This window comes from Drechmeria coniospora, chromosome 03, assembly GCF_001625195.1.
Source record: "Drechmeria coniospora strain ARSEF 6962 chromosome 03, whole genome shotgun sequence".
Taxonomy (NCBI): Eukaryota; Fungi; Ascomycota; class Sordariomycetes; order Hypocreales; family Ophiocordycipitaceae; genus Drechmeria; species Drechmeria coniospora.
The window spans coordinates 2,511,877-2,538,938 of NC_054391.1; the positions used below are offsets into that span (position 1 = coordinate 2,511,877).

At 52.3% G+C, this 27,062-nt stretch overlaps 8 protein-coding genes across 8 annotated transcripts; 5 read left to right on the forward strand and 3 right to left on the reverse strand.

The window, feature by feature from the left end:
* Positions 1-4,309: 4,309 nt before the first annotated feature.
* On the forward strand, positions 4,310-5,957 carry DCS_06501 (plasma membrane phosphatase required for sodium stress response; the record flags this gene model as incomplete). The annotated part of the gene is made up of 3 exons (XM_040803789.1): positions 4,310-5,380; positions 5,436-5,585; positions 5,646-5,957. 3 exons carry the CDS (start codon positions 4,310-4,312, stop codon positions 5,955-5,957), a joined length of 1,533 nt encoding a protein of 510 aa, XP_040653893.1.
* A 1,137-nt stretch (positions 5,958-7,094) lies between these two features.
* On the forward strand, positions 7,095-7,760 carry DCS_06502 (uncharacterized protein; the record flags this gene model as incomplete). The annotated part of the gene is made up of 4 exons (XM_040803790.1): positions 7,095-7,097; positions 7,265-7,472; positions 7,572-7,667; positions 7,726-7,760. The coding sequence occupies 4 exons, from the start codon at positions 7,095-7,097 to the stop codon at positions 7,758-7,760; spliced, it is 342 nt and encodes a 113-aa protein (XP_040653894.1).
* Positions 7,761-8,668: 908 nt separating this feature from the next.
* On the reverse strand, positions 8,669-9,701 carry DCS_06503 (putative adenylate kinase; the record flags this gene model as incomplete). The annotated part of the gene is made up of 4 exons (XM_040803791.1): positions 8,669-9,125; positions 9,203-9,357; positions 9,437-9,489; positions 9,554-9,701. The coding sequence occupies 4 exons, from the start codon at positions 9,699-9,701 to the stop codon at positions 8,669-8,671; spliced, it is 813 nt and encodes a 270-aa protein (XP_040653895.1).
* A 2,654-nt stretch (positions 9,702-12,355) lies between these two features.
* On the forward strand, positions 12,356-13,846 carry DCS_06504 (C2H2 type zinc finger domain-containing protein; the record flags this gene model as incomplete). Its single annotated transcript, XM_040803792.1, has 1 exon — positions 12,356-13,846. The coding sequence occupies one exon, from the start codon at positions 12,356-12,358 to the stop codon at positions 13,844-13,846; it is 1,491 nt and encodes a 496-aa protein (XP_040653896.1).
* A 1,857-nt stretch (positions 13,847-15,703) lies between these two features.
* DCS_06505 (uncharacterized protein) lies at positions 15,704-16,585 on the forward strand (the record flags this gene model as incomplete). The annotated part of the gene is made up of 1 exon (XM_040803793.1): positions 15,704-16,585. One exon carries the CDS (start codon positions 15,704-15,706, stop codon positions 16,583-16,585), a length of 882 nt encoding a protein of 293 aa, XP_040653897.1.
* Positions 16,586-16,819: 234 nt separating this feature from the next.
* Positions 16,820-19,851, reverse strand: DCS_06506 (uncharacterized protein; the record flags this gene model as incomplete). Its single annotated transcript, XM_040803794.1, has 2 exons — positions 16,820-17,011; positions 17,149-19,851. The coding sequence occupies 2 exons, from the start codon at positions 19,849-19,851 to the stop codon at positions 16,820-16,822; spliced, it is 2,895 nt and encodes a 964-aa protein (XP_040653898.1).
* A 1,864-nt stretch (positions 19,852-21,715) lies between these two features.
* DCS_06507 (PALB protein) lies at positions 21,716-24,510 on the reverse strand (the record flags this gene model as incomplete). The annotated part of the gene is made up of 6 exons (XM_040803795.1): positions 21,716-23,039; positions 23,101-23,367; positions 23,525-23,736; positions 23,809-24,034; positions 24,115-24,413; positions 24,493-24,510. 6 exons carry the CDS (start codon positions 24,508-24,510, stop codon positions 21,716-21,718), a joined length of 2,346 nt encoding a protein of 781 aa, XP_040653899.1.
* A 1,143-nt stretch (positions 24,511-25,653) lies between these two features.
* On the forward strand, positions 25,654-27,028 carry DCS_06508 (uncharacterized protein; the record flags this gene model as incomplete). Its single annotated transcript, XM_040803796.1, has 5 exons — positions 25,654-25,754; positions 25,868-26,418; positions 26,498-26,735; positions 26,798-26,911; positions 26,980-27,028. The coding sequence occupies 5 exons, from the start codon at positions 25,654-25,656 to the stop codon at positions 27,026-27,028; spliced, it is 1,053 nt and encodes a 350-aa protein (XP_040653900.1).
* Between the last annotated feature and the right edge of the window lie 34 nt (positions 27,029-27,062).

Sequence of the window (27,062 nt, forward strand, 5' to 3'; positions counted from 1 at the left end):
GTCTAGCCACTTTAAATATTAGTAAGCAAACCAATCATCTATTAATACAAGTTAGGCTGTACTGTTATGGTATCGGGCTTAGTGTTAAGGAGTTACTAGGCAACTGCTTTAGAGCTCTTAATGATTATTAAAAGACTTGAAGGAGGGAAAACTACTTGACAACTAGGGCTTTTAGTTGTATGCGTTCGTCCTAGTAGGTCCCTTGGTTCCTTCCGTTCTCCTATATCGGGCTAAGTGTTATGGTATCGGGCTTAGCCCGATATAGGAGAACGGAGGGAACCAACCTTGGACCCACTAGGACGAACGCATACTGTAACGATATCGTATATCGTATTCTCTTCCTAGCCTACCCTACACCTTCCATTACGTAACGCGCGGACCGTCTGGGTATATAGGCCGTTCCTCGCCGCCCTTGTTGTTTTCTGTCCCTTTTCTTCCTCCTCAGTTCGAAAATTCTATAGTCTTTGCGCATACTGCCTTCCTGCTAGTCAGCTTCGTGACAAATACCTGTTACGGAGTCGCTAGGCGACTGCTCTAGGACTCTCAATGATGTTTATTAAAAGACTTAAAGGAGGGAAAACTACTTGACAACTAGGGCTTCTAGTTGTGTGCGTTCCTCCTAGTGGGTCCCTTGGTTCTGTGACGATATCGTATGTCGTATTCTCTTCCTAGCCTACCCTACACCCTCCATCACGTGACGCGCGGACCGTCTGGGTATATAGGCCGTTCCTCGCCGCCCTTGCTGTTTTCTGTCTCTTTTCTTCCTCCTTAGTTCGAAAATTCTACAGTCTTTGCGCATACTGCCTTCCTGCTAGTCAGCCTCGTGACAGGTTCCCTTCGTTCTCCTATATCGGGCTAAGCCCGATACCATAACACCAGTAGTTTAATACTACAGTATGTATATTTAGAAGACAAGATATAAAACTAAATTAAAGAAGAACGTTAAGTAGCCTTGGTTTAGACATTCTTAAGATATTGTAGAGCTGCTTTTCTTCCATAATCTAGAGGTCTTAAATACACTTTTGCGGCTTCTCTACATATACACACTATGTTTTAAAGGAAATGCTAGGATTAGTAAAGCAGAGGTATTCTGCCTTGGCAGTTCAAGAGGGGGGATTTCTAAGAATTCTTTAGAGATATTACAGCTAATATAATAACTACACACATATATATAGTATGCAGAGTCGGGCTTTGTACGGAGTCATCTGGGGTCGTTGCTCATTTTGCTGCTGCCTTGATTGGGTTCAGCGTTCATGAGCGGTAATGCCTAACGCTAGCCAACACTAGTAATTGTTGAAGTAATGGGGAAACGAGCATGCACTAATACTTGTACGAACTACTTGTACTGTACAATGTACTGTAGGTGTAGGTATCCGAACTCCGTACAAGTAAACAATTGTTGTAGTGCAGCTCCGACTTGCTGTGGCAAGCAGGCAAATTAAGGGGCTTAAGCCAGCATTGAACGCACCTTGCATAGCACGAGTACAGTACTACTGAAAGGTGGTCTGGTTATTCGTGATATTAAATAAGTTGATGTACTCCGTACTTAGATGTACTTTGTACAGGGTACCTGTACGGAGAATTAATGCATGTACGGAGTACATGTGCAGTATATAATGGCAAGAATGCTATAAACGCAATGTACGAGTAATACTTAAGTCGGACCTGGTGTCTTGGTTGAGATCTTGTTGGCGATTGTTATATTAAGAGAAGTTTGGAGCGGGCGAGTGGTTGGCTCCGGCTCTCGAGCGGCTCTGCAAAGAAAACGGGCGCTTGAGCATGGGAATAGCAACATTTCGTGAGGGTTGCTCGACCCACAGGATAATAGTTTAACACGTGTAGCCCTTATGTACCTGTAGAAGTACATGTACACCGTTAGTGGACGAGAGTTGCAAGCATTATTAGCCACTACTACGAAGGAAGGACGGAGTACTGTACTTTGCACTAAGTATACTGCACAAAGTGTACTCCGTACTATGCCAGGAACCTGCTTGATGTGCTGTACTCCGTACTGTACTTAAGTACAGTACGTGTAAAATAAGTGCTTAGAACATATAATACTGCGTACCGTAAGTTCTAATGAAGGCACGTGCTAATGTACAATTTGTATATCCGTACAGTAATAGTGCGAATATATTCGGGAGGGGTTAGTGCTCAAGAGGTGCCTTTCAAATATTACGGTTCCATTCTTTGCAGCACATACCTAGGCAGTACCTACAAGTATTTGAAATACAGTAAGGGATTTTTGTAGGAGATGCTGTTTGTATCTATTAAGTTTGATTTCTTAATACCGTCTAGTGATTTGCGGACGACGAGCACACTGGTAGCTACCAAGCAAGTAGTGATGGCCCACGAGAACAGTATCGGCGGATGGCTGAGATTTGGTTGGCTACTTGTGGGACAGTGCATGCACACTGTAATCACGGAGTACGGGGTACATGTACAGTACAAGTACTTACTGTACTGCAAGTACGGAGTAATACGCAGAAGGGTGTTTCCGCGCTAAGGCTGGCCTTGGCTCGCACTGACCACTGCTACAGCCCTACTTAGTTAGCACCAACACACGTAAGTACAGTACAATTACAAGTAATACATGTGCTGTAAGTACTCCGTACACTTGCTCGAACGAGTTGCCAAGTACAGTACACCGCGGTGCTCCAAATAAGTACTGCAATTACTACTGTGGAGGAGATATTTACAGTACTTCCATGGGATTTCACGCCGAGGTACACCTAAGTATGCATGTGCAAGTATTTACGTGTACTCCGTACTTCTACCGGTAATACGACGGGGGGCACTTGTTTGTACACTGGTACTGTACAGTCCTGTCGGTACTCCGTACATGCAGTACGGATTAGTACATGTACACGACTACCTACTAACAGAGTACGGAGTACTCCGTACAAGTACTCCGTAAGTACAAGTACTCTATTACCGTACCAGTAGGTGGTTGTCACGTATTACTATTAATATTCCGTACAGTACAAGTACTTTGCCAAGTACATGTACTTGTACGGAGTACTTACTACTTATGCTTTTCAGGTACCCTAGTAACAGCATCTCAGTACCTGCACTTCCGCACTCCGTACTCCCTACTTGTACTTGTACTTGCTAATATTCGCTCCATCACCTTGTGGTTCCCAAGTTCTGCCGGCATCGTTCCGGACCAACGAGCACAAAGGATGTATTCAGGACTCTGTACTCCGTACGGAGTACACATACACAACTAAGTACGGAGCACATGTGCAGTATTACTTGAGGCACCCTAGTCGCCGCCGCCTCCTCCCCCCCTTCTCCGTCTGCATACAGCCAAAAGTCCAGGAGGCCAGAAACCAAACGACTGGAGACCGGCGACCCTGCGAATTGTTCAAGAGACCAACCACAGACAAGCAGAGAAAAGGTTGACGACGGATCGACCGCAGCAGCCTGCATTTATTACCACCAGCTCAACCTTGCTTGCCTGCCTCCCCAGCTGAGCGCCCCGACCTGGGACTCGTCCAAACCTGGCTTGGTTGAATGCCATCATTTCGCTTGCTGTGCCAGTCTGATCCGCCGCCGCCGCCACCCGCCCCCGTCCTCGTGCCCAACAGTGCACCATCGCTGGTTCTGTCCGATCTTCGTCCCAATTCCTTCAACCATCGAACACATCAGCGCGAAGGCCGCCCCCGTCTCCTCTCCTTGACTCCCCCTTCAGCTCAAACCACCGATTTTCCTTGGCTCGTCAACCTGGCGTCTCAGTCGCCTGCCGCCCTCGCCTTCGTCTTGCCGCCGCACCCGCACCCGCACCCGCACCCGCACCCGCACCAGCTCGTGTTGCACTGGCAAAGACAGGCTCGGCCGACCGCCCGAATTCGGGGTTTCGCACCTCACCGACAACCTTCGTTCATTCAATTGCCGACCCCCATTCGTCTCTGCCCCAGCCTGAGACACGCCCTCCCCTATTGATAAGCTGCCCTCGAGCGGGTCGCTGGCTGTTGACAGTGCCACGGGGCAGGCCGTTCTGGAGTCGTATGCGATTCAAGGTAAGCTGAAGCTTCTTTGCGCGGACCCTCCTGCACCATCTCCAATCCACCCCTATCGACAGACGCATTCCAATTCGGCGTGACGTTGGCGAGACTCATTCCTTAAAGGAAGGCGTAAGTGCTCTCGCGCCGTCTGCAAGTGCTGGTTGATACCATGCTTCGGTGCCACCACCATAGCCGGCCTGAATGCTTGTCGCATTTGGTGTCCAACCTACCCTCGATTCATGACCTTGGCTCTGCTGCAGTATAAGCTACTGACCAGTCCCTCGTCCTCGTCTCTAGCTACCATGACCGAGACTGTTGTGCCGCAAAACCCAGCGGCCAAACGTCAGCCTGAGAAGGGCACGGGGCAATTCGACATGAGTGGGAAGGAGAGCCATCAGCTGCCACCAGAAGAAAACGGCGGCTCCAAAAGTGTCGGGGACCTCCTCAAGGTCCCGTCAAGATCCTCATCACAACAAGGGAACCGCCAGTCATTGACGACGCCCACCGGCCTCAGTGGTGTCACCGTCACTGAACATCGTAGCAGCATCAGCGGAAGGTCCAAAGAATCCAAGGGTAGCATTGCGGGCACGCACCGCAACGGCAGTGCCTCCAGTAACCGAACTGGCGGCGACAGCGAACTGGGAAACACACTTGACAATTCTCAGCCCAGCTCGCCATCTACGAGTGAGCAAAAAAAGAGGACGAAGCGCAGCCGCCTGCTGTCCTTCTTGCGCTGTTGTGGTGTTCCCGACACGGCGACCACGGTTGAGGAAGGGGTTAGCCAAAACGTGCAAAAAGTCGAAAGGCTACCTCGGCGTCCAGCCACCGCCAGGGCCTTTGCCCCAGCGGCGGCTCAGGATCAGCACGCTGTGAAGCAACCCGCCGACCAAGAGTTACCGCAAGATACTGCCAACCAAGAAATCGACATAGATTGCCACCATCCGTCTAATAGTGGCCAACAGGAAGCAAACACAGAAGCGGAGCGCTTGAAGAACGACTCCAGTCAACCTCCTCCCCCAACTGTCACCGTCGAACCCCCCGGACCCGAGTCTGCGGAAACCGAGTCTCGGCACAGTGACAGACCAGTTGGAGGTGCCGAAGACGTCGGCATGCAAGACGGACACTTGGAAGGACCTCGAGAGACTTCTGCCGATTACGAGACCGAGGAATCCCGGCAAAAGGCCGCACCTCTACCTCCGCCTCCACCTGGACCGAACCCATTCATCGTCTCGTCGGTGCCTCATCCCGCCGAGCTTGCTTCAGCAGCCCAAGAAATTCCAAACAGCCTCTTGCCTCCCGTTGCTCTCCAGCACAAGGGCAGAAAGTGCCTGGTCCTGGATTTGGATGAAACCTTGGTCCATAGCTCCTTCAAAGTACGTGTTTGGCTCCCCTGCTACAGTGCCCAACCCCAGCTCACACGCCCTGCAGATCTTGCATCAAGCGGACTTCACGATACCTGTTGAAATTGAAGGCAACTACCACAACGTCTACGTCATCAAGCGTCCCGGTGTGGACGAGTTCATGAAGAGGGTCGGTGAACTGTACGAGGTCGTCGTGTTCACGGCCTCCGTCTCGAAGGTTAGCCTTGGATTAGTCCGCCCTCCCCTTGCCACGGCGCAATGCCTGACTTGAGTGCAGTATGGCGACCCATTGTTGGATCAACTTGACATCCACAACGTCATTCATCACAGGCTTTTCCGCGAGAGCTGTTACAATCACCAAGGAAACTATGTCAAGGATCTCTCGCAGATCGGGCGCGACCTCAAGGACACCATCATTATTGACAACTCGCCCACTTCTTACATCTTTCACCCACAGCACGCCGTCCCCATAAGCAGCTGGTTTTCGGACGCTCACGACAACGAGCTGCTGGATCTAATCCCTGTTCTCGAAGATCTCGCGGGCCCCAACGTTTCCGATGTCAGCCTTGTGCTCGACGTAACCCTCTGAAGGATACCGCCAGCATGCCCTCTTTTTTTAAATTCGTCCGAGAGATTCCAGTCAGAGCACCTCCGATTTGCACTTATATTCGACATTGCAGATGGCGTTCGGTTAAAATCTCTCGTTCCCTGATGTAGATGTACACTGTACTACAGCCATACATAATTGGCATCGACGGGGGAGGAGACCTTTTCTCGATGACCTCTACTAGTTGCCCCTTGGTGTTCAACCAGCGATGGGGTGGTGGGTATTAGTGGAAAGGCCGGATGTTGGCAGGGCCGTCCAGACACGGCTCGGGCACACCTTGGAATGCCGGAAGGGAAATTTTTGAGCGGGTAAATGCGGGGAGAACGGGAAATGGCCATGGGAAGGAAATCGAGTCATCCCGCTCTCGGACACAGATGCTGACGTGGTTTGAACTTGGCTGCGTGCGCGTTCAAGACGACCCGCGAGCGTTCGAGAACGGTCTGCACCGCGACACGGTATCGACCCGCGAGAATGCGAGCGGGCAGGTGGCATATCATTAGAGCTCGCGCAGACAACTCGGGAGTTCCGTTTCGGTTTGTTCCCGTTTGTCAACCGAGTGCTTTCTATCTTGACTTTCTTGAATGGTGAATACATCAAGCGTGGGGGGGGGGGGGGGGGGTGTCTGTCTGCCTTGGCCGGCCCCAGCTGCGCGCATCCAGCTCGGGTAGTCTCAACCTGAGGGTTACTGGTTGATAATTGGCTTTTCCTGATGTAGATGTACTGTACTACACAAGAAAGCAGCAGATCATGTCGAAAGAACTCAAAAGCCTGCTGAGATATTACGTCAAATGGCACAATTTTGCAAAGACGAAGTACGGGGTATGAATTAATATAATACAATGGCGATGGCGGGCACCTGCAACTTGACCTACAGCACTCCCTATAGCACGAGGAGGCGGCCTTAGCCACCCTAGGCATCGAATGTTAGCGTGGCGGAGAATCGTTTCGCCGCCAGCTTCTGGTGAATGTGGCCTTAACTTTAGGCAGGACTCCATCGGTAAGTACCTACCATCATCGATCTCATCACTGTGCATCCGGAGCTCAATCGCACGCTTAACTCTGGAATCTTGCCGTGATTTCCATAGTCCATTCGTTTCTACTCGGATCGTCCCTTCGACCATGGTACGTACGAGTGTTTGGTCCCCTCAACTACAGGCGATGCATCGTGATCGATACTTGCATAGCTAGCTTGTCAACAGTTCGACCCTGTGGCTGTATCAATTCAGCACACCCGGCTTTTGAGCTGCACCTACGTTTGAGAGATTATCCTGACACGATTTGGTCTCTAGTCTTCTCCACGTCCCTCTTCCCCCGACAACGCCGCAGCAGCTGCCAGCGGTGCCAGCGTGGCCCGGCCTTCCTCCCCGACGCCACCTGGTGGTGCCCGAACGGCGATTAGACGACGCGCTGCTGCCGACCAAAAGGAAAAGATTGCCAATGCCCGGCCGACAAGTACAAGAGCTGCTGGTGCTGGGGGCTCTAGTAGCACAATGCTGAGTACGAGTCTCCGACTGAAAGCAAGATACGAGCGCCGAGACGGTGTATCGGACCTTGTCTGTTGTCTCCATGGAGCTTGAAAAATTAACAGTTATACAGGGCTCTACACTGACGAGTCGCCTGGCCTGAAGGTCGACCCCGTTATTGTACTGGTGCTGTCTCTTGTCTTCATCTTTAGCGTCGTTGCCCTACATAGTGAGTAGCTGACCCTGATGCTGCTTAGCAACCGCAGACTTCTAACTAGCTGCTTCAGTCATTGCCAAAGTCACTCGACGATTCTCAAGCTAGAAGAATCTCGGTGAGACTGGCGAGCGTCATGAAATACGGGCAGCCTTGTGATGCCTCTCACGGCCCCCGACTTGTCTCTGTTGTCGGGACGGGTGCCATACGTATCTCAGTTGACTTCGAGTCTGTACCCAGTCAAAATGGAGTGGTGAAGCGTGGCATGTTTTGTATTATACTCTACGCATCCAAAATTTCCAATCCAGCGTTCTGGCTCGTCGATGCGGGACAATGGTTTGGCTCTCAGTGACAATGTATTGCGGCAATGTTCGCCGATTTGCTAATGTCCATTTTTGGGGGGGGATAAGAGCACGCATCCGCTCCAATGCGGACGAGACTTGATGAGCTGTTCTGAGTATGCCGATATATGATGTCTTAGTGTGCTGACGTTGGACGAAGAGTGGCTGCCAAAACAATCAATACGTGGGATGCATGCTTGATCTCGTCTCGACTTTTACACTAACTTCTACATGATTGTCACCGTAGTACAGTAACCGACCTCATCATTTGCTACATCATTCGATACGAATGAAGCCGTTTGTTGAACCCAGGGTTGATGGGAGTTCGCCTAGGGTGTGCCGGTGCTGGCTCGTGGTTGCGAGTCGATGGCTGTACAAGTTAAACACACTCGCCTCATACTCGATTACACATCACCGGAGCTACGTCCCTGCACAGTCTGGCAGATTCAGGTTCTTAAATTTCATGCTCAGGATGATCCAATGCTTCAATGATACGACTCGGTATTATGCGGCATTGATTTACATACGTCATCCGGGAGCTGCTGAGCCAAAGCTTTTTTCTCATAGAGCTGTCAAGAAGGTTCGACGGTCCGGTTTGAAACCAGAGCAACAATAAGGCTTCCAGTGGTGCTCATGTGAACAACATGCCATCCAACTGATTTATCGCCATATCATCTAGGCTTTGCCAGCAATTCTACTCAAGACGCCCGAGGTGTGGCTCGAGTTGGCATTCTCGAGGATATTCAACATTTGCTTCCAAACCTGGCCAGGCTGCTGACTGGCATCGATGCCTTTCCAGATGCCCGAGTTTTGGTAGTAGTTGACAACGGGGGCGGTCTGTTGGTGATAGGTGCCAAGACGCTTCTTGAGAGCGTCGGCGTTGTCGTCGCTCCGCTGGATGAGGGGCTCGCCGGTAATATCATCTTTCCATGGCTCCTTGGGGGGGTTGAAGGTGGTGTGGTATGAGCGACCCGAGGCTGGGTGAATTAAACGGCCGGTGATGCGAGCGATGAGGAGCGAGTCGTCAATCTGCAGTTCGACGGCGTGTTGGAGCTTCTGATTGCGCTCCTGGAGCATGATATCAAGACCTTGGGCCTGTGGAACGGTGCGAGGGAAACCGTCGAGAATGAAGCTAGGCAGTGATCCACAAGTTAGCAAATTTGCTCAAGCCGGTCAAACGAGGCACAGGGGACAAGTTCTGTCACATACCCGCCCTGGCACTCCTTGTTGTTGTCGAGCTCCTCCTTGATCATTCCAATGACAATATCGTCGCTGACAAGACCACCCTGGTCCATGATCTTCTTTGCCTCGCGGCCGAGGGGGGTTTTTTTGGCAACTTGGGAGCGCAACATGTCGCCAGTGGCCTGCGCAAGCAAACAAAGGTCCAATTAGCAAGATTCAGGCGGCATAAAAGCGTCAGATGTAGGTGACGGCCTGACGAACCAAATGGCAGCAGGAGAAGCGCTCCTTGATCTTTGGAGCCTGGGTTCCCTTGCCTGCATGGGTGTAAAACGTCAGCCATTAGAGGAACGCCAGGCCAAGGTTCGAAGTGATGCGCACCTGCACCGGGGGGGCCGATTAGGATCATGCGAATGTCCGCGGTGGAGGGGGAAGTGCCAGTGGTGCGTTGCTCAAGGCGCCTGATGCGCGAGTCGAGGTTCGAGATGACATCCTTGAGCTGCTTGAGCTCGTCCTCGACGAAGCCCATTGTTCCACCGAGTTGAGCTTGAGGATCGAGGTACCGATTGAATGGCAACGGGGGATGTCTCGTCGCGTGAGGGGCCTAGCTAGGCCGGGAATGGTCACAGGACCTATGAAGTAGTAGGAAGAATGCTTGAGGGAGGAGAGCAAGAGGAGAGAGGGCAAGGGGGGAGACGCAGAGGGAGGGAGAGCAGAGCAAAGAGTGCGACTTTCCTGGTACACCTGCTAGAATGCGTACACGGAGCAATAATTATACGGGTACAAGTAGGTGTAAGTGCTGGTAGGGAGTACTTACAGTGCGGAGGACTGTAGAGGGGGCTGACATAAGTAGGCCCTTAGGTGAGCCGGGTGGGTACCACAATTTTCAGACCACAGGTACCCGGGCATAGTGTTTGCAGCGAATTACTCTGTAATACACCTGTAGGTGTATTGTAATTTATTGCCTGCAAACTCCTCGTCCACTAAGCAGATGCTCGCAAGTAATTGCATATTCAAGTGCTCCTACATGTAATTACTAGTCGGGAAGTACTTATGGAGTACAATGGATGAACATGCCTAAGGATGCCAGAAAGTGTACAGTGGTTGTATACCTGTACACGTACTGTACGGAGTACTCCGTACGAAGTTCGAGTACAGTAAGTACATACAGTACTCATAAGTACTTACAAACTGAGTACTGTAAGTACCGTTACAATAAAGTACACAGTATGTATTAATCCGAGGGCGGATGCGCCAATACAGTATGCTACTTATACTCAGTATTACTTACACCTTTCAGATATTTTACTTGTTTCCGGTCCAGCCAAACTCGTCTCCCGCTCTGTCCACTCTCCGTATGCCTGTTGACACTACCGAAGCATAGAGAGATAAACGACTGTGATCCGGCATGTCTAGATGGGCATCCTTTGCCTCTACAGTACCAATGCACATGTGCATGCGCGCATCATGAAAACTTGAATAAGTACTCAGTCGAAGCTTACGAGTCGACGAGGTCATCGCTTCCGCAATGAACAAGGCTGCGACTGGTGTTATTCCGCACCAAGATTGGTAATAGGGCACTCCTGCTCTACCTGGAGGAAATCCGGACCGATCAGGCAATCAGATAGGACATTGTAGCACCGACTTGTTTCACTTTGCATTCCAGTCCTTTTCTTTTCGATCTGTGATGCCGACTCATCGACGGTGTCGCAACGGCTCGCGTCTCCAGCGAGTGATACATAGCACTGGCAGGGAAATATTCTTCTTGATGCTTCGCTCTTTTGTTTGTTCATTTTGGTTCGTTTATTTTCGTTCTTCGAGAGAACGACGCGTCATGGTTGATCTTGCAGTAATATTGTCACGCACCTAAGTATGTTCTTAAGTGCATGTACTGTAGGTACAGCACACATGTAACTTGATACACCGTACTCTGCAATTACAGATAATTACAAGTACTTACTAGTGTACTATAAGTACAGTAACTGGACATACAACTACTTGTACTTATACTTACTGTACTTGCCACAGGTCCTTGCTGTTAGTACAGTACAGATAAAGCATAGTACACAGTACACAGTACGTGTACTTGTACATTCAAGTACTTTCGTGCTGACGTACATGTATTGTACTGTTGTTCCTTCAGCAGGCCGCCTATCCGCAATTTAAGTACAGTAATACCTAAAACACAACCAGGCACCCACCTATCGATTAGCTTTGACGAATCCACCACAGTCCGTTCGTCGGCAGCACCCGGCCGCCCCCCGCGGGTCATCAAGCCTCCAGAGCTCTCCCAGCTCGCGCAATGCATCTGCTCAGCTCTGTACAACAGAGTAATAATGTACGTATTGTTACGAGCAGAAGTACTTACAGTACATTGCACCTACATGTATTACTGTACGTTGCCGACTACGACGCATCGGCATAGGTACGAGTGCACAACCCGTCCATCACTATAGCTCCGACTCGCTACTTTCTCTCCGCCCAAACATCGGATTCGAGGCAGGCTGACCCTCAACCAGACGATGAAGGATCAGCTTGGCGCCCTGCCCTGATGTCGGCTGCCCTTTCGCTTCATCGATACCATCTGCCCCCTCGGTTCTTCGTTCGTCTCGCTGCTGGGTTGCACGCGGCTCCCTCCTCCACCCAGCACCCCCCTGGCTGCCCCGCAACCTGCTCATCGCCACACCTTTCTCCCTCCGAAGCGTGTATAATAAAAGAAGTGTGCAGCGAGTGTACTGCATCCAGCTGGCCGCCCTCACTGCCATACGCCCACAAACCTCGGCTGGAACCGAAAACAAGGGGGGTGCGGGGGGCGGGGAAAGGCTCGCAGGCATTGACTACGACTGTGTTCGCGCCTCCGCCGTCCTCCGCAAAATCAAGGAGGGAGGGGCGAGCACCCTTCGAGGTCGACCTCTATCTCGACGTCCGTCGATAAACTCGTGCTCGACTGCTTTTGTTTACGTTCCCACCTCGGCATCGTTGATCGTGTCTGGACTCCGGCCGTCTGTTGCAAGCGCCGCGGCCTCGGACCCCGGGGTAGAGGACGCAGGACCAAGACCCAAGCCCCCGGGCCCGCGGGTTGCAACCCCCAAGGCCGGAGCAATCCCTCTCCTTGCGGAGCCATGGCGACTTGAGCGAGCCGGAGCTGCTGCCATGATATCTACGCTGACCGACATGACGACGATGTCGACCACAGTTCCAGGTCGGCCCCGGCCCCAGCCCCAGCCTCAACCGTTTCCTCCTGCCGACACCTTTGACCCGGATGAAGTGGTGCCGCGAGACAGCCCTCTCATGCAGGCCCTACGTCCCAAGCTCGAACTGTCACCGAGTCCACCACCGGACATACCGCCAGCCCAAGTTAGTCTCAGCCCTCTTCTTCCTCCTGCCGACGACTGCCCCGCCTCTAATCGCTCCAAGATCCGACCTAGCTCGGGCGACGCCGTTCTCGTCTCCTACCTCGATAATGGTCGCCATCCGGACATAGCACGTGCGGCCGGCGACCAGACTTTGCCTGAGCTTGACCTGGACGAGCCAGCCCGTATCTCTGCCTCCCCGAAGCCCGACGAGTCGCCATCGAGACGTGATGCGGCGACGGAGCAACATGCGTTCGACCCTGACATGACGACGTCAACCCTGCGGCATCTCGCCACCGACGCCCTCCAAGCCGTCTCTACCGACCGCCCACCGCACCGTGCAGCCTCCAACGACGCTCGGGAAATCTCGGTCGACACTGGCCGACTGTCCATTTGCAACGAGCGAGTGAAGAATGCTGCCGCGTACTCCCCCGGCAGACCCTCCGCCCATCTCCAGACGGACACGAGGTCTCCAAGCGCAAGGCTGGCCATGCCTGCAACCGGCGAGTTGCCGCCTCTTCAGATTGATTCCCCCAAGGACGAGTCCAGTGGCCACAACCTGCCGTCGATTCGCTTGACCTTTGGTGACATCAATCGCATACCGTCCACCGAACCGTCCACGCCGGCTGATGTGGAAGTACCCGCCCTTCGTGCCGGAACAGGCGCAGCTTTCAAGCCGTCGCCCTCAGCCGCCGCCCCTCAGCTACCTCTGATGCCTCTTTCCCATGTCTCGCCACCGATATCTCCCAACGAGCCGTACCACCGGAGCCTGCCGTCGCCACCCTCGCTATCGGCCTCCAGCCCCTACAGTTACTACCAGACGACAGGTCTCGGCCACAGACCGAGTATCGAATGCACCACCGTCACCGTTGGCGAAACCCCCAACACCGATCGTTCGGCGTCTACCCCTGCTACCGTGGCTTCAGTGGCGGATCGCATGAGCATCGACGGCATCACCAACCCCCCAGTCGCCAGCTATATCTGTGGCTACTCGGGATGCACGGCCCCTCCTTTCCAGACCCAATATCTGCTGAATTCCCACCGCAATGTTCATTCATCCGCCCGTCCACATTTCTGCCCCGTCAAGGGTTGTTCTCGAAGTGAAGGGGGAAAGGGATTCAAGCGGAAAAATGAAATGATACGACACGGGTTGGTGCACGACTCTCCCGGATACGTCTGCCCTTTCTGTCCAGATCGGGAACACAAGTACCCCCGACCAGATAATCTGCAAAGGTACGCAACTCTGGATCGAGTGAAGAACTACGTCCGAGTACTATCATTGTTGACTGAGGCTCCAGGCATGTTCGGGTCCACCATGTAGACAAGGACAAGGATGACCCGATCTTGAGGGGCGTCCTTTCGCAACGATCCGATGGGCCTATTCGAGGTCGGCGAAGAAGAGGGATTCCTCCGTAACCCCCCGCGCCTGCTGCATTCTGCCATCCTTTCAAGAACCCCCCCTCCATGGCGAACGACACGGGCCTAGAGCTGCATTCCCTAAATTGCCTGGGCCGATTTATTCACCATTTTCTTATACCGCCCAGCACCATCTTCGGGCTTCTTTCCCGTTCGTTAAGGATATGTTGAAACTCAGCGGCTATTCTTCATTCATCTAACATCAAGGTCTCGCTCTAACGTATCCTGGTCCCTATCACTGTTTCTTCACAGTCTTGCGTTGGAAAATTTTCCAGGCCTGAAGAATGCATGTATGTTGCTTTCAAAGCAGGCCTTGATGGAGGCCAAATATTTGAACTTTCGCGTTCTCTATTCCTCAATATGTACGCAGAAAGTACATTGCGAAAGCTTGGCGAAGCTCGTATCATGCGAGCCCCAACTTCAAGACTTTTTATTACGATGCAAGTAGTCAGTCAACGCAGCCTCCAACACAGAGCGACCGCCCGGCTGGAGTCAGTGTGCCTATGACCAGTACTTGACTCGGCACTGTTCTACTGCTGATGATATTACAGTACATGGAAACCTGCTCGTCGCTAGGCCTTAGCACATATACATTCGCGTGCTTGCACGTGTTGTGTAAGAGAATACTTGTACCATGGAGTATTACCGGTGGAATCAAGGCAGATAATTTCGTTTTTGCTCACACAACATGCATTGCGGTAGCTGGTTCCACAGGCTGCAATACATCACTCATGGCCAACCTGCGAGTGCCATGCACAGTGTAAAAACATGCGAATACTATTTGGAACTATCAGAAGGCGATTCTACCTACTTAAGTATAGGGTAGCCCACGAGCACTGATCCGTTCAGGAGGACCGTTTGCTAATTTGGGAAAGGTATCCAGACACTCACGCTGCCAGTGCTTGATAAGAACTGTTCAATATGTCGTTCCAATTGGCTAACCACCTTAATAAGCGCTCACTATCCGTACAGTGCTAATATTTATATACACACTTTATGGTACTCTTGCTACTTGCAAGCAGATGCACATACAGTAAGAAATTACGTACTGTACATGCACTTGTACTCAAATCCGTACAGTACTCCGTAATACATGTACTTACTTATTACTTAAGTGTCCATGCTTGCTTTGCTGCACTCTGTACCAATAAGTATAAGTACAAGGAATAATACTGCACAAGTACGGAGTACGGAGTACTTGTAAGTAAATACTCCGTACGGAGTAAGTACTGTATTACGGAGCACTTCCTTGTTGCTTGTACTTAATGTGCTTTATTGTGCTTACTGTACTTAAGTAAGTACTTGTATCCCTTTGTAGGTTCGAATAAAATTCCGTACCTCGGTACGCAGTAAGTACTTACGCGTTAGGTAGAGAACTGCTAGCCCTAAGATTGCCCCGTTGTTTTTCTCAACAAGGTCGAGGAAAAGAAACCACTTTCTGCTAATTCCCCAAGTGCACAATCGTTCCTCTTTCCCTCCCCTCGTACATCTGCCCCAAGCGATTCGATATCGGCAACTCAAGGAGGTTGCCAGGGTGCAGAGGTCCAAGTTACTCACCAGGTAAGCCTCTCCTAGGAACTGCTCCGAACCTCCTTGAATGATTACAAGCTTGAATATCTGTCAATCCACTGAATTCTGTGATGACTCCTTCAACATTTCGAAGACGACTTATGATTCTGCGCAAGGCTTTTGGCAATTTTTTTTTACCTCGTTCAATTCTATGACCAGATGACTGATCCGAGGGTTCGTTGAAATAGCATTTATGTCCGACTTGGAAACAACATGGCCGGATGTCGTTTCCCCTGTTCGCATCAGCAAGATTGCCGATCGGTTTCTTGTGTTTGATCCTGACGCGGCCGCGGTACTACGGCGTGTGAATAATGTCAATGGAACCCTTTTTGGCACCACGCCACAGCAACCCACGCAAAATACCTTCCTCGGCTTACCATTAGAATTACGACCGGAGGAAGCCAACTCACTGGTTCGTCGCAGGGCGGCATATATCGTCGACGATGTCGCTGCTCATGGATCAGTTTTGTTGTCCTCCAGCCATGATGTCCGCAAAACCTTTGCAGAAAGCTTACGACGATATAAGCGAGTTGCAGAGCAGGCACTCGCCGAGAACAGCGCCAAGAAGGCTGCCGATATGGCTGTTCAGCTGCGACTGAGCAGACCCAGCCATGGCGTCAGCGTCAATGCCGTGTGTAATGAGCAGCGCCAACCTCACTCCCTGGAAGAGAGTTGTCCACATAGCCAAGTTGGCAATGAGGCAAAATTTTGGGGCATAACGCCGGCATGCAGCGGTGAATTAGTTCCCCAAAACGTGGACTCTAGATTCTGCGTGGCGCATGCCGTTAACGGGCCTCTCTGTCATTTCCTGCAAGATGCGGGCTATTACATGACCCCCGGCCTGCGCTTTGGTGCCCACTACAGCGTGTATCCAGGGGACCCTTTACGTTTCCACGCGCACTTCATGGCAAATCAGTATGGCTGGGACGAAGAAATCCCCATCTTAGACGTAGTGTGTGGTGGGAGACTGGCAGCAGCAGTTAAGAAAGCCTTTCTGCTCGGAGGTGAACCAGTGCCTTCAGAAGGCTCGCACCCTGCTGTGCGGACATTCAGCGTGGAATGGGCTGCCATGTGATTATTTTCTTTGCCGCCACACTAGAACATCCCAAAAATATTATAACTACTTACTCTATATACTTGCGCCTACCTTTCTACAGTGTGCGTGCACGCTTACGCATTCGCATACGCAAACACATCCCAGCACAAGTAGTCATGCTTCTACCACCAAGGGTCAACATTCCAGAACCTGTGACAGACCCGATGCTTTGAATATCGCAACAGGATGCCCTTAGCCGAAAGCCATCCGACATCATGGTATCTGCCAACCAGATGCGACTCGCTCGTAGAATTTCCAAACGACAGCGGTCGCTGTGCTGATTCCGGCGAGGAGATACGTCCAAGCCTGCAAAATAACCTCTCGCGCGAGGACGCCGATCGTGTGCCATGCCGCCGCGTGGCCACTGGCTGCTGCCCTTGATTCATTCAGGGGACGTAAATTCGGCTGAAGCTCATGACCTCTCGTCGACAACATACACATTTATCAAAGTTGTTCATGGCTAGGGATATGCGACAGTCGTCGCACAAGCTCAGGCAGCGACACGGCCAAATAATGATGGTTCGTGGTGAGCTCTGACAAACCACACAAGGGGGGCTGTCGGTGACGACGGCACCATCCTCGCTGCCTCCATGCCTGACGCTGGATGGACCCGTGCCCAGAGCTCCAAGAGGGGCACGGCGGCGTGACAATAGGAGTTGCTCCAGCAGATCCTCCTCCTCGTCGACGTCCAGTCTCGTGTTGCGGCCGGGCTCTGCAGTTTGCGACGGGCGTACACCTATTGTAGTCAGGACACGGGATCGCTGCAGGTGCTTGGATCGTTGAAAGGCGGCCCTCGTCATCACCACGCTACTCTGAAGGTGAGCGGCCAACGTTGCCGCCTCCTCTCGTTCCTCGCGAGTTGCCGGCTGCAACAGTCGAGCGAGGGAAACCATGTCCAGGGGCGTGTCGAAAATGAATGATTTGCCGGCGTGAGACAAATGCTGCGAATGCCGCGTCGGCGTACTCTGCCCATCTTCTGACCCCCACTCGTCCTCCCTGGATTCTCCATCACTGTCAACGCTCAGCCGGGAGACGACGCTGGTATTGTCCCAATCGAAATCGGCTGATTGAGGTTGGAAATCGCCGCTGGCATCGCTGGAACCCCACCATCCTCCCTTCAGCCAATATCTGTACAGCTCGTTGTCTAGCCCGTCCTCGTCGTCAAAGTCGGCAACTCGCCGAAATTCTGCCTCCACGTCAACTCCCTCGACTGTCGGGATCAGCCCGCTCCCATCAAAGGAGGTGGGTCGCCGCCATGCACTCCCGGCTTCGCCTTCTCGTACCGCTGCCGACTCGCTGTCGTCATCAGTTGGCTTGCGTCGGCGGGCAAGCCATAGCAGCCAGGCCGGCCGGCATTGGATGCGCACCATTCCCATGGACCAAAGAACGCACAAGGCTCCGATCCTCGCCACCAGGTTGCTAATGCTCAACAGAAACTCGATTGCCATCAGCCACCTCGACGTTCTTTCCGCTGCACCGGTCCCGGCACCCAAGCCCCGTTCGCGGCGGCCCTTGGGTAACTTCTGCGCCGCACGCTCCCGTGCGTACCCGCTTGATGCCGCAGCCGATCCTCCCTTGACCGGAATGAGCCCAATGGTGCCAATCTGGCCGTGGTGCGAATTCGCTAGGCCGATCCCTACGCACTGCCTTTCGAACTCTTCCATCTCGCGGAAGCGAGCTTCTTCGAGCCAGGTATGGCGCTGCATGCTGACGCCTCGGTCCTCGTTCAGGTAGACGGCCTGGCTGGCCATGGTGATGGCGGCAAACCCGGTTCTCAGCAATGCAGTGTAAAAGTCCATTTCTCTTGTGATCCGTATATCCGAGACGGAGACGTTGGCTTGCATGTTGCTATGTGCATGCACCAGCCTTTGGCGAAGGGTCATAGAAGACCATCGCGGGTCCACTGGCGGGGATAGAGCGGAGAGTACTAGGGCCAAGCCGTAGATGCCGAGGCACATGATGATGCCTAGCAAGACGAGAACATGGGGAACGAACCCGATGATGCAAACGGTTGGAAATCGTAATAAGTCTTGGGCCGAAGGATTCCCCAGCTCGAAGCAAAATACACTCCAGATGATGCTTGCCATGAAACAAAGTCCCCAGAATCCGGTGTTTAGGAGCCGGAATTTGGCCTGAAGGTCAAATATCCCGAGAACCTGACTCGTGATGTGTGTCATGGTCGACAGGAAGGCCACCAGCAGCACTTCTGGAGAGGTATTGGCCCTTTTAAGGATCACGGCCCGGGTAAGCGCAACAACGCCTCCGAGCTTTGTCGACTCTCCCCACCCGATTTGGTTGCTGACGGTAGCGTCGGCTTCGGCAAAAGCCAGTGACTGCTCGAAGAGGGTCATCCCTGTCTCCGCCACAATAGGGCGGCCTTGCACCGCACACGAGACCGTCTCAAGAAAGTGGCTCAAACACAGGCTGCCAAAGAGTGGCCACAGCAGTGATAGGGATCCTTGGAGTTGGTGTCCCTTTCCCGGAGAATTCATTGCTGTCATACCGACGGCAGCACAGGATTGCTCATCCGTGGCACCCAGGAGGAGCGTTGACCCCAGAGCATTGAGCAAGTTGCTTGGATGTGCGAACAAGAGATCGGAACGTCTCGTCGGGTCTCCCCATCGCAGTCGAGAAAAATCTGGCGAGGTCTGACATTGGATTGACTGCAGCAGACGGCAAGCTTGCGTCAATAGCAAAACAGTTGGTGCTAACCGGAGCAGGAGCCTGGTGTGCCACCTTAAATGCAGGCGGCGTCTCGTGGCAGCAAACATGTGGGTGCGGTTTAGCACGATAGCCATGGCAATACAGGAGAGTGCCCATTTGCTGGTAACATAACTGAACACGCTCCCCAATCCACGGGTTCCGTCCAGAGAGAGGTGCGGCGCCCTTGCCGCGGGATCGTCTTGTCCGCTGTTGTGAGGATACGAAACTGTAGGGTTCAACTCCAACATGTTGCGAAGATTCTGGTTGTTGAGAATGGGGTGTAGGAGGTCGGCATCGGTCGTTTCGGATTCAATTTCCTGGGCTGAAGCGGCCAAAGACTCTGGCAATGCCATGTAGGAGCCGAGCTTTGTAAACATGCGCGGGCCGGCTCGAACGAAATCTTCGACAAACGGCGCATAGCGCGTGACATTGACTACCCAGGCAGTCAAATTGTACCAGCCCTTGACGCTGCCTTGGGGGCGACTCGGAGATAGTATTGATGAAGCCGGTCGTCCCATTTGGGAACCTGGTTCTTCGTCCATGTCAACAATTTGGATGGCAAGGTGGTTTACTGGAGAAAGAAGCTAGACGGTGAGGTTGCAAACTTGTGAAGCTAGGCAGTGGGTGGGATGTGCGTTGGGATGTCTACTCGTAGAAGGACGAGGCTCCTTTAACGAAGTACTGGTCGTAGTTGGAAGGCACTGTCGACGCCAGTACATTGTTGAACGTCATCGGTGTAGCAATGGCTCTTGGTGCTTCCTGCAGGGTGGTAGCGCACGAGAAAACCCGGATTCATGCACTCGCTGGCTGTCTGCCACTGGGACTAGGAAACGAGTGGATGGCAGGCATATAAACGAGGCAAGGACATATATCCGATGAACTGTGTAAGAGGTTGGTTGGTCGATGATGATGATGAGATGGAGCCCCACCTTCTACGGCCGCTACAGTATTCTGTACTTACATAAGCACCTACACACCTCCTGCTTCACAAGTGAACTTGAAATCAACCCGACTGTTACAAATGGATAATACTACTACCTAGCTATTGAAATCTTAAATATACAAAAATCTACGAGCTCCAAGAAAACAGAAATGGAAAATAAGAATAGGACGTATGAACTTTCAATAATTTTTGATTTTACTTCACCGAGTATTACTATATGTGTCTGGAGCATACAGTAGTGCCAGAAGCAAGGGTCACGTGACAACACACGGGACCGGCAGAAGGAAGAGGAAGGGGGCACTTGTACAAGCTAGGAGAGCTCCCCAGATGTAGGAACGGGGGCTCTCAAATGATCAATGCACTCGTCGCCTTCGTCCCGACAGCTAGCTACCCGTGACTGGCGTAGTAGTTACGAATTACTTACATTTAGACCTCGTCGCTCTCTGTCGCGTAAACTCACCGTGTCTGGCAATTGTGTATCTTAAGAATATTTAATATTAACATGAAACCATAGTATTTCTTTCTTACTGTTATTATTTTCTTGAGAAGGTTCGTTTTTAAAGGTTTGTGTTATTATATATCTGTTATGCTTATTTTTAATGAGTTTGTTTTTCCATATCTTATTTTAAGAGTCCAGGGTTGAAGTTATAATATACTCCAATGCCTGCTTAGTCATAGGATACAAGTCACGTGCTACCGCACGTGACTCTGTCCTAGGACATAGCTCTATTAGGCTTTGCCTAATATCATAACACATACAATGAAAATACTATGTAAATATTGCACTAATACTATTATCAGTACCCTACTAGGACACAAGCTTTATTACAGTAGTTTGAACTGCGGTACATCTAAATCATGAAACAATTTACCAGGCTTGCTCTTCAACTTTGATCCTACCAATGAGTAACTACGCTTACTATTCTCCAAGATTTGGCTGCATGGGAACTCTTCATTTCAGCTGAGTATGTCTCCACGCCGACTCTAGATAAACTGACTTGCTGTAATATAAGCTGGTAATATTTCTTTGCAGTCCAGGCTATTGATCATCTGTGAAGTGCCATAGTGAGCCATGGCGAACGTACGGACTGCTCGATGAGCCGCCGAACATATTTTCCTACAGAACAAGGGGCGGACGTCGCTGACTGTCATGACAAATTATGTTTGTATCCCTCCCAAACCAATACCAAAAAGTGGTTTCCTCGGCTACCCAAATCATATATTGAAACCGTATTGCCTCGCCAAGGGTTACAGCTATCTCGGTAACGAACTTTTGCCGGGTGAAGTACTGTGCAAACACAATCACCCCAACTCAGTAGGTCTCATGACCTACATCGTTGTTTGTACATGACAAGACAACGTTCGGAGAACAGACTTGGACGAACGCACGTATGGATCCATCAGCGTACATTGCGGGTTTGATCCTGCATTGTCTGGCATTGACATCATCATTGTGTATTTGGCTATTGCCTCTCCCACTGGCTGATTTGCACGGGGGAATCGCTCATAATATCGCCCATTATGGTCCATGCCGAACTGTTCGTTCCCACGGACTCGAGAACTAACCAGAGAGCTTCATTGCCTAACCGATCAGGGTTCAGATCAAACTCCGTAGTTCGAATGGGTACTACAGCTTCTTGGAAGCGCCCCCCTCCAGAGACGGCCATTGTGGTCTGTTCTGGGCCCCAACCTTGAACGACACTGACTCGTATCATGGGTGATGATCCTTGGCAATCACGATCCTCAGCACCAGCGGATTGCACCGTGCGAACAGATATGCTTGCCCGCGTTAGCCAAGATACCTCCAGCGACATCCGTATCGCCCCATCCCCCTCCAGGAACCGCAACGGTGCCAGGGGAGTTCGGAGTCGGCCGGAATCGAGAACGGGAACGCTGTCGAGGTTCACAGGATGCATGGATGCCACTCGCAGAGAGAAGGCGGCAGTTTGACCGGGATCAAACGTCGAGCATACCACAGTATATGTCCCTGCTTCAAGCGTGGCGACTTCAGCCATGGCGCAGCCTCGCCGATACTCCCCCGAGGAAGAAGCCAAGTCTCTGTTCCTCACCGTCGTCACGCGCCTTCCCTGTGCCCAGACTAGGTCAACATGGACATGCAGGTCGCGGTCGTCTGTGCACAGGAGGATCGAAACGGGTCCCGGTTTGCTGATGGAAAGCTTGTACTGAGGATTTTGGCAAAATGTAGGGCAAGACGAGTTCCCGCCGGCTGTGCGTCGACCCCAGGACCCCAGCTTTTCCTCAACGTACTGCATTTCTTCGGTTGCTTCCATGACCTCGAGCGGCGCGTGCGAGAAGAGCGACATTGTGAACGTGTAGTTGGAAAGAGGTAACTCGTGTTGGTCGACGACAAGGGTGTATTTCTTCCCAGGAGAAGATTCCAGGCGGGCAAGCGTTTGCGGCGAGTCAACGTAGGGACCGCGGTATGTCTCTCCGTCACTGACCTGGACTCTTTTACCATGGTTGTCAAAGACGAGGATGCTCATAAACCCGAGCTGTCGCGCGACGGCCGCCATCGAGTCCCCACGATTGCGCGCTATGTCAAGCTCAGCATCGACAAAGTGCCGGCTCACCAAGACCCAGATGGTACCCCCTGTTGATGATGAAATTGTGAATTGAGGATTTCGTACCAATGATGCAGCAAGATATTTTGGTGGGACCTGCCAGGTGAAATGATGATCCTGGCGGTGGGGGAACAGGCCTGGGTTCCAGTTGAGATACATTGATTCGAAGTGCTGGGCAACGTCTTCCAGCGCCATCCATGCGGTGCTGGGGGGCAGTCAGTTGGAGTCCCGTTGGCCAGGTTGACTGGGAATGCCCTGCAACTTACTTGTCACCCCGCGTCCCTTGGTCACCAGGCAGCCTTGTTCCCGTCATCAGGGGCGCATCGCACCAGGGGTTCTTGATGAGGAGGCTGCGAGAACCATCATGGCTTGTATGGAGTAGTTCCTCGACAGCATAATCATGTTCTCCGATGAGGCCCATGAGCCGCTCTTCTTCGGCGGATATCCGGCCGGTGCCGAGAGTGACAACGACATCCTGCCGCTCGTGAGCCGCTTTGATGCGGTCCCAAGTCTCGTCCAAGTTGAAATCTTCCCTGTGTCACATTAGCGACCAGAATCGGCGGGGTATGGGTGTGGGCGCCTGCTTGCCGTTGAAGAAAGAGCTGCTCCGGTATCCAGCCTGTCAGAACCCAGAGATCAGTCCCGGAGTTGCTCCCTGGAAAGTCGTAGCCACCTCTGACCTTGAGGTACGCCTTTTCGAGAAGGGCTGGCCATAGTAGACGAGGATTTTGGCGATCAATGACGAAAAGGGCCCGGTCCGTGCGGGAGGCTGGGAGTCTATCGTCGACGACGACGCGTCGAAAGCATCCGTTGAAGTTCATACGGAGGACGTACTTGCCCGAGGCAGAAAGCGCCGGCCGTCCTTTGACATGGTTAAACGGGTACAGAATGGACGAGAGCACCTAGTAGAGCGGTGTGCGGTCAGAAGTCGTCTAGGGTACAGGGGGGGGCTCGGCACGAAAAACGGATCATACGGCGTGCTTGCCGACGAGGACCTTGGCGGCAGCGGAGAGGCTAGCGACGACGGAGCAGTCGGTGGTGATATCCTGAACAAAATCGGCGTGACCAGTGAGCTGCATCATGCATTCTTCGTCTCTGGCTTCATCGCGGTCTTGGACAAGGCCAAAGACTTGGGCTGGTCTGGTCCAGGCGGAGAAATTGGCCGCCTGGGTGGGTGAAATACGGAACAGAGCGTCATCTCTGCCGGCGTAGGGCGAGCGTGAGCAACGAGGCCACAATCGGCCTCTGGTCTGGCCGCGCGGGGGTGAGGGAAGACTCACGTAAAGGGGGCTACGCCAGGCGCCAGGTCGAACTCGTCAGGTGATGGGTGTCCGTCCCAAGGAGGGAAATCGTTGCCATGGAGGCGCGAGGCGCGCTGGAGGATATGAAGTTGTGGCGAAGAGGGTGCTGCCTTGAGTTTCTCGGCGAAGAGTATGAGCTCTCGGCATTTTCGCCTCAGTCGTGCGGCATCGATCTCGTTGGAGGCCTCGGCCGCCGCCGCCATGTAGAGCTCTGCTCCTCGTATGGCGTGCGAGAGGGTTTCATGGCCACTCGAGCGAGCAAGCTTAGCCTCGGCGGCCTAACGGGTGTTGTTAATACGTGGCGCGTCGATGTAATATGAACAGCCAGGCTGCGTGAGGTTGTGAGGAAAACCGTACCAACGCTCTTCTCTCCATGTGGCCTGGGCCAGCCAATAAATCGCTGGGCGACGAGACCGTATACGGTACCAAAAGTTACCAGGATAGTCTGTAACTTTGTGGGCAGGTGGTGAATGAGATGTAGAAAATATTATTGAGGCACTGATGAGGAGGTAAGTCCAGAGTGGCGGGGAATGTCGTCGATAATGGGCATAATTAATGTCTTGTGTTAGCGGTAAGCTTGGGTAACTTTTACAGTACATGCAAATGCAGGAGTCCAGTGCAATGCTAGGTCCGGTTCAAGGTTGATTCATGTATTACTGTAAGTGCCGGTACTTGTGAGAATGTGTACATGTACATGTACTGTACATATACAGTATGTACCATTTATGGATAGACGTACTCCGTACTCCGTACAATTTATGAAAGTAATACTGAATATTACAGTACTACTTGCATTCAGTAAGTACAGGAAGGAAGTACATGAGTACATCTATGTACTTAAGTACTTGTGGTGATTGAAGCTCGCTTGGTTCAAGTACCTAAGTACGGAGTACTTACGGAGTTCTTAGCTCGCATTGGTCTTTAGGACTTGCACCGCTAGCAAGCTCTCCGGTTCGCCGAGGCCCACACCGGTTCACGCCAATCGATTATGGAGCCCCTGCTTGAGTACTCCGTACAGAGTGACAGTCGTCGTCAAGCCACGGCTGCTGTAAGCCGAGGTCCGTTGTACATGGCGGTGTACTCCGTACATACTCCGTACATCTACTGTAGTGGCATGACTCCATGCCCACCATCCATGACTACAGTACAGTACTAGTCTCATAAAGAGCAATCCACATCATTCATCCCAGTCCCAAACCATATCTGTCCGGTCGAGGCCATTGTCGTTTCGCCTCCAACTCACCGTTTCGACATTATAACACGTCCAAACGAGGTTCTGCTTCGCCAATACCTCCTTCGCTTTGCCATTGACCAATTCCTTCTGCACTGGACGGCGTCTACAGTATATCCGCATCTACCTCCGTGCAAAGCTGCAAAGCCTTTGTCATCCTAACTGAGCTCGATATCTCCCATTTCGTGGTCTGTAAACTCAGGCATCAAATATCTTCAATACTACTATTTCTCGCTTCCTAGCGGGTAGAGCAGAATTGTACAAAATTCGCTGCAACGACCGTCCATATGGGGGCCCAATCCAAGCCTACGATTTCTCCTTGGGGTCGCGCCGCTGCCGGAGCCAGTGGTGCTGTCCTTGCCAATGCGCTCGTCTACCCACTTGACATGTAAGCTTTCGCCTCCTCCTGCCCCCCCTCCTCTTCCTGCCCTTCCCCGGCATCACATCATCCGCTTAACCCTTGTGTTGTCCATGTCTAACACTCGTCCTACCACCCCGCAGCGTCAAGACTCGACTCCAGGTACAAGTTCGCGGCGGAAAGCTTGCTCCAGGCGCCGCTGGCAATGACCCCACCTACTCATCAACCTGGGACGCTATTTCACGCATCGTCGCCGATGACGGTATCCATGGCCTCTACGCGGGCATGAAAGGGTCCCTCCTTGGCGTCGCTTCCACAAACTTCGCCTACTTTTATTGGTACACTGTCGCGAGGACTCTCTACTTTGGCTCTCCCAGCTCCTCTGTCACTGCGCCCTCTATCGCTGTCGAGCTCTCCCTCGGGGCCGTTGCTGGCGCCCTGGCACAGATTTTCACCATTCCCGTCGCTGTTGTCACCACCCGCCAGCAAACGGCCAGTCGTGACGAGCGCAAGGGTCTGCTAGCCACCGCGCGCGAGGTTGTCGACGGTCCCGATGGCGTTTCGGGCCTGTGGAGAGGCCTCAAAGCCAGCCTCGTCCTCGTTATCAACCCTGCCATCACGTATGGTGCCTTCGAGCGTTTGCGCACAACATTATTCCCTCACAGGACGACCTTGAAGCCCTGGGAAGCCTTTCGTGAGTTGTGCTATCCCAGCCTTGCCAATGACATTTCGCCTGCTCCCGAGCTTATATATCGACTAATTGGCGGTTGCAGTACTTGGAGCCACTTCCAAAGCGTTGGCAACCGTCGTAACCCAGCCGCTCATTGTTGCCAAAGTTGGCCTGCAGTCAAGACCACCGCCTGGCAGAAATGAGAAGCCGTTCAAGAGCTTCATCGAAGTGATGAGATATATCATCGAGCATGAAGGCCCACTTGCCTTATTTAAGGGCATCGCACCGCAGATATTCAAGGGTTTCCTTGTCCAGGGTATCCTCATGATGACCAAAGAGAGGTACTGCCCTACGTCTCGCGATAAATCTATCCTTACCGATACTGATTGCCTCCTCGTCAAAGGGTCGAGTTGATATTCATTCTCTTCTTCCGTTATTTGAAATCGCTTCGCAGAGCGCACTTGCGGAAGGCCGCTAGCCTCATCTCGGCTGCTACTCGAAAGGGCAGTTTGACAAGGTCATGAAAGCCTCTAACAGCACCATGACGGTAATTATATGCACTCATCGTGCTTCTTTCGACGCGAGAACTTATCGCATCATAGTCCACATCTTCACCCTGGAGAGCACGGCGTGAAGGCTTGGGAGCCTGGGATGCGTATTATTTCACG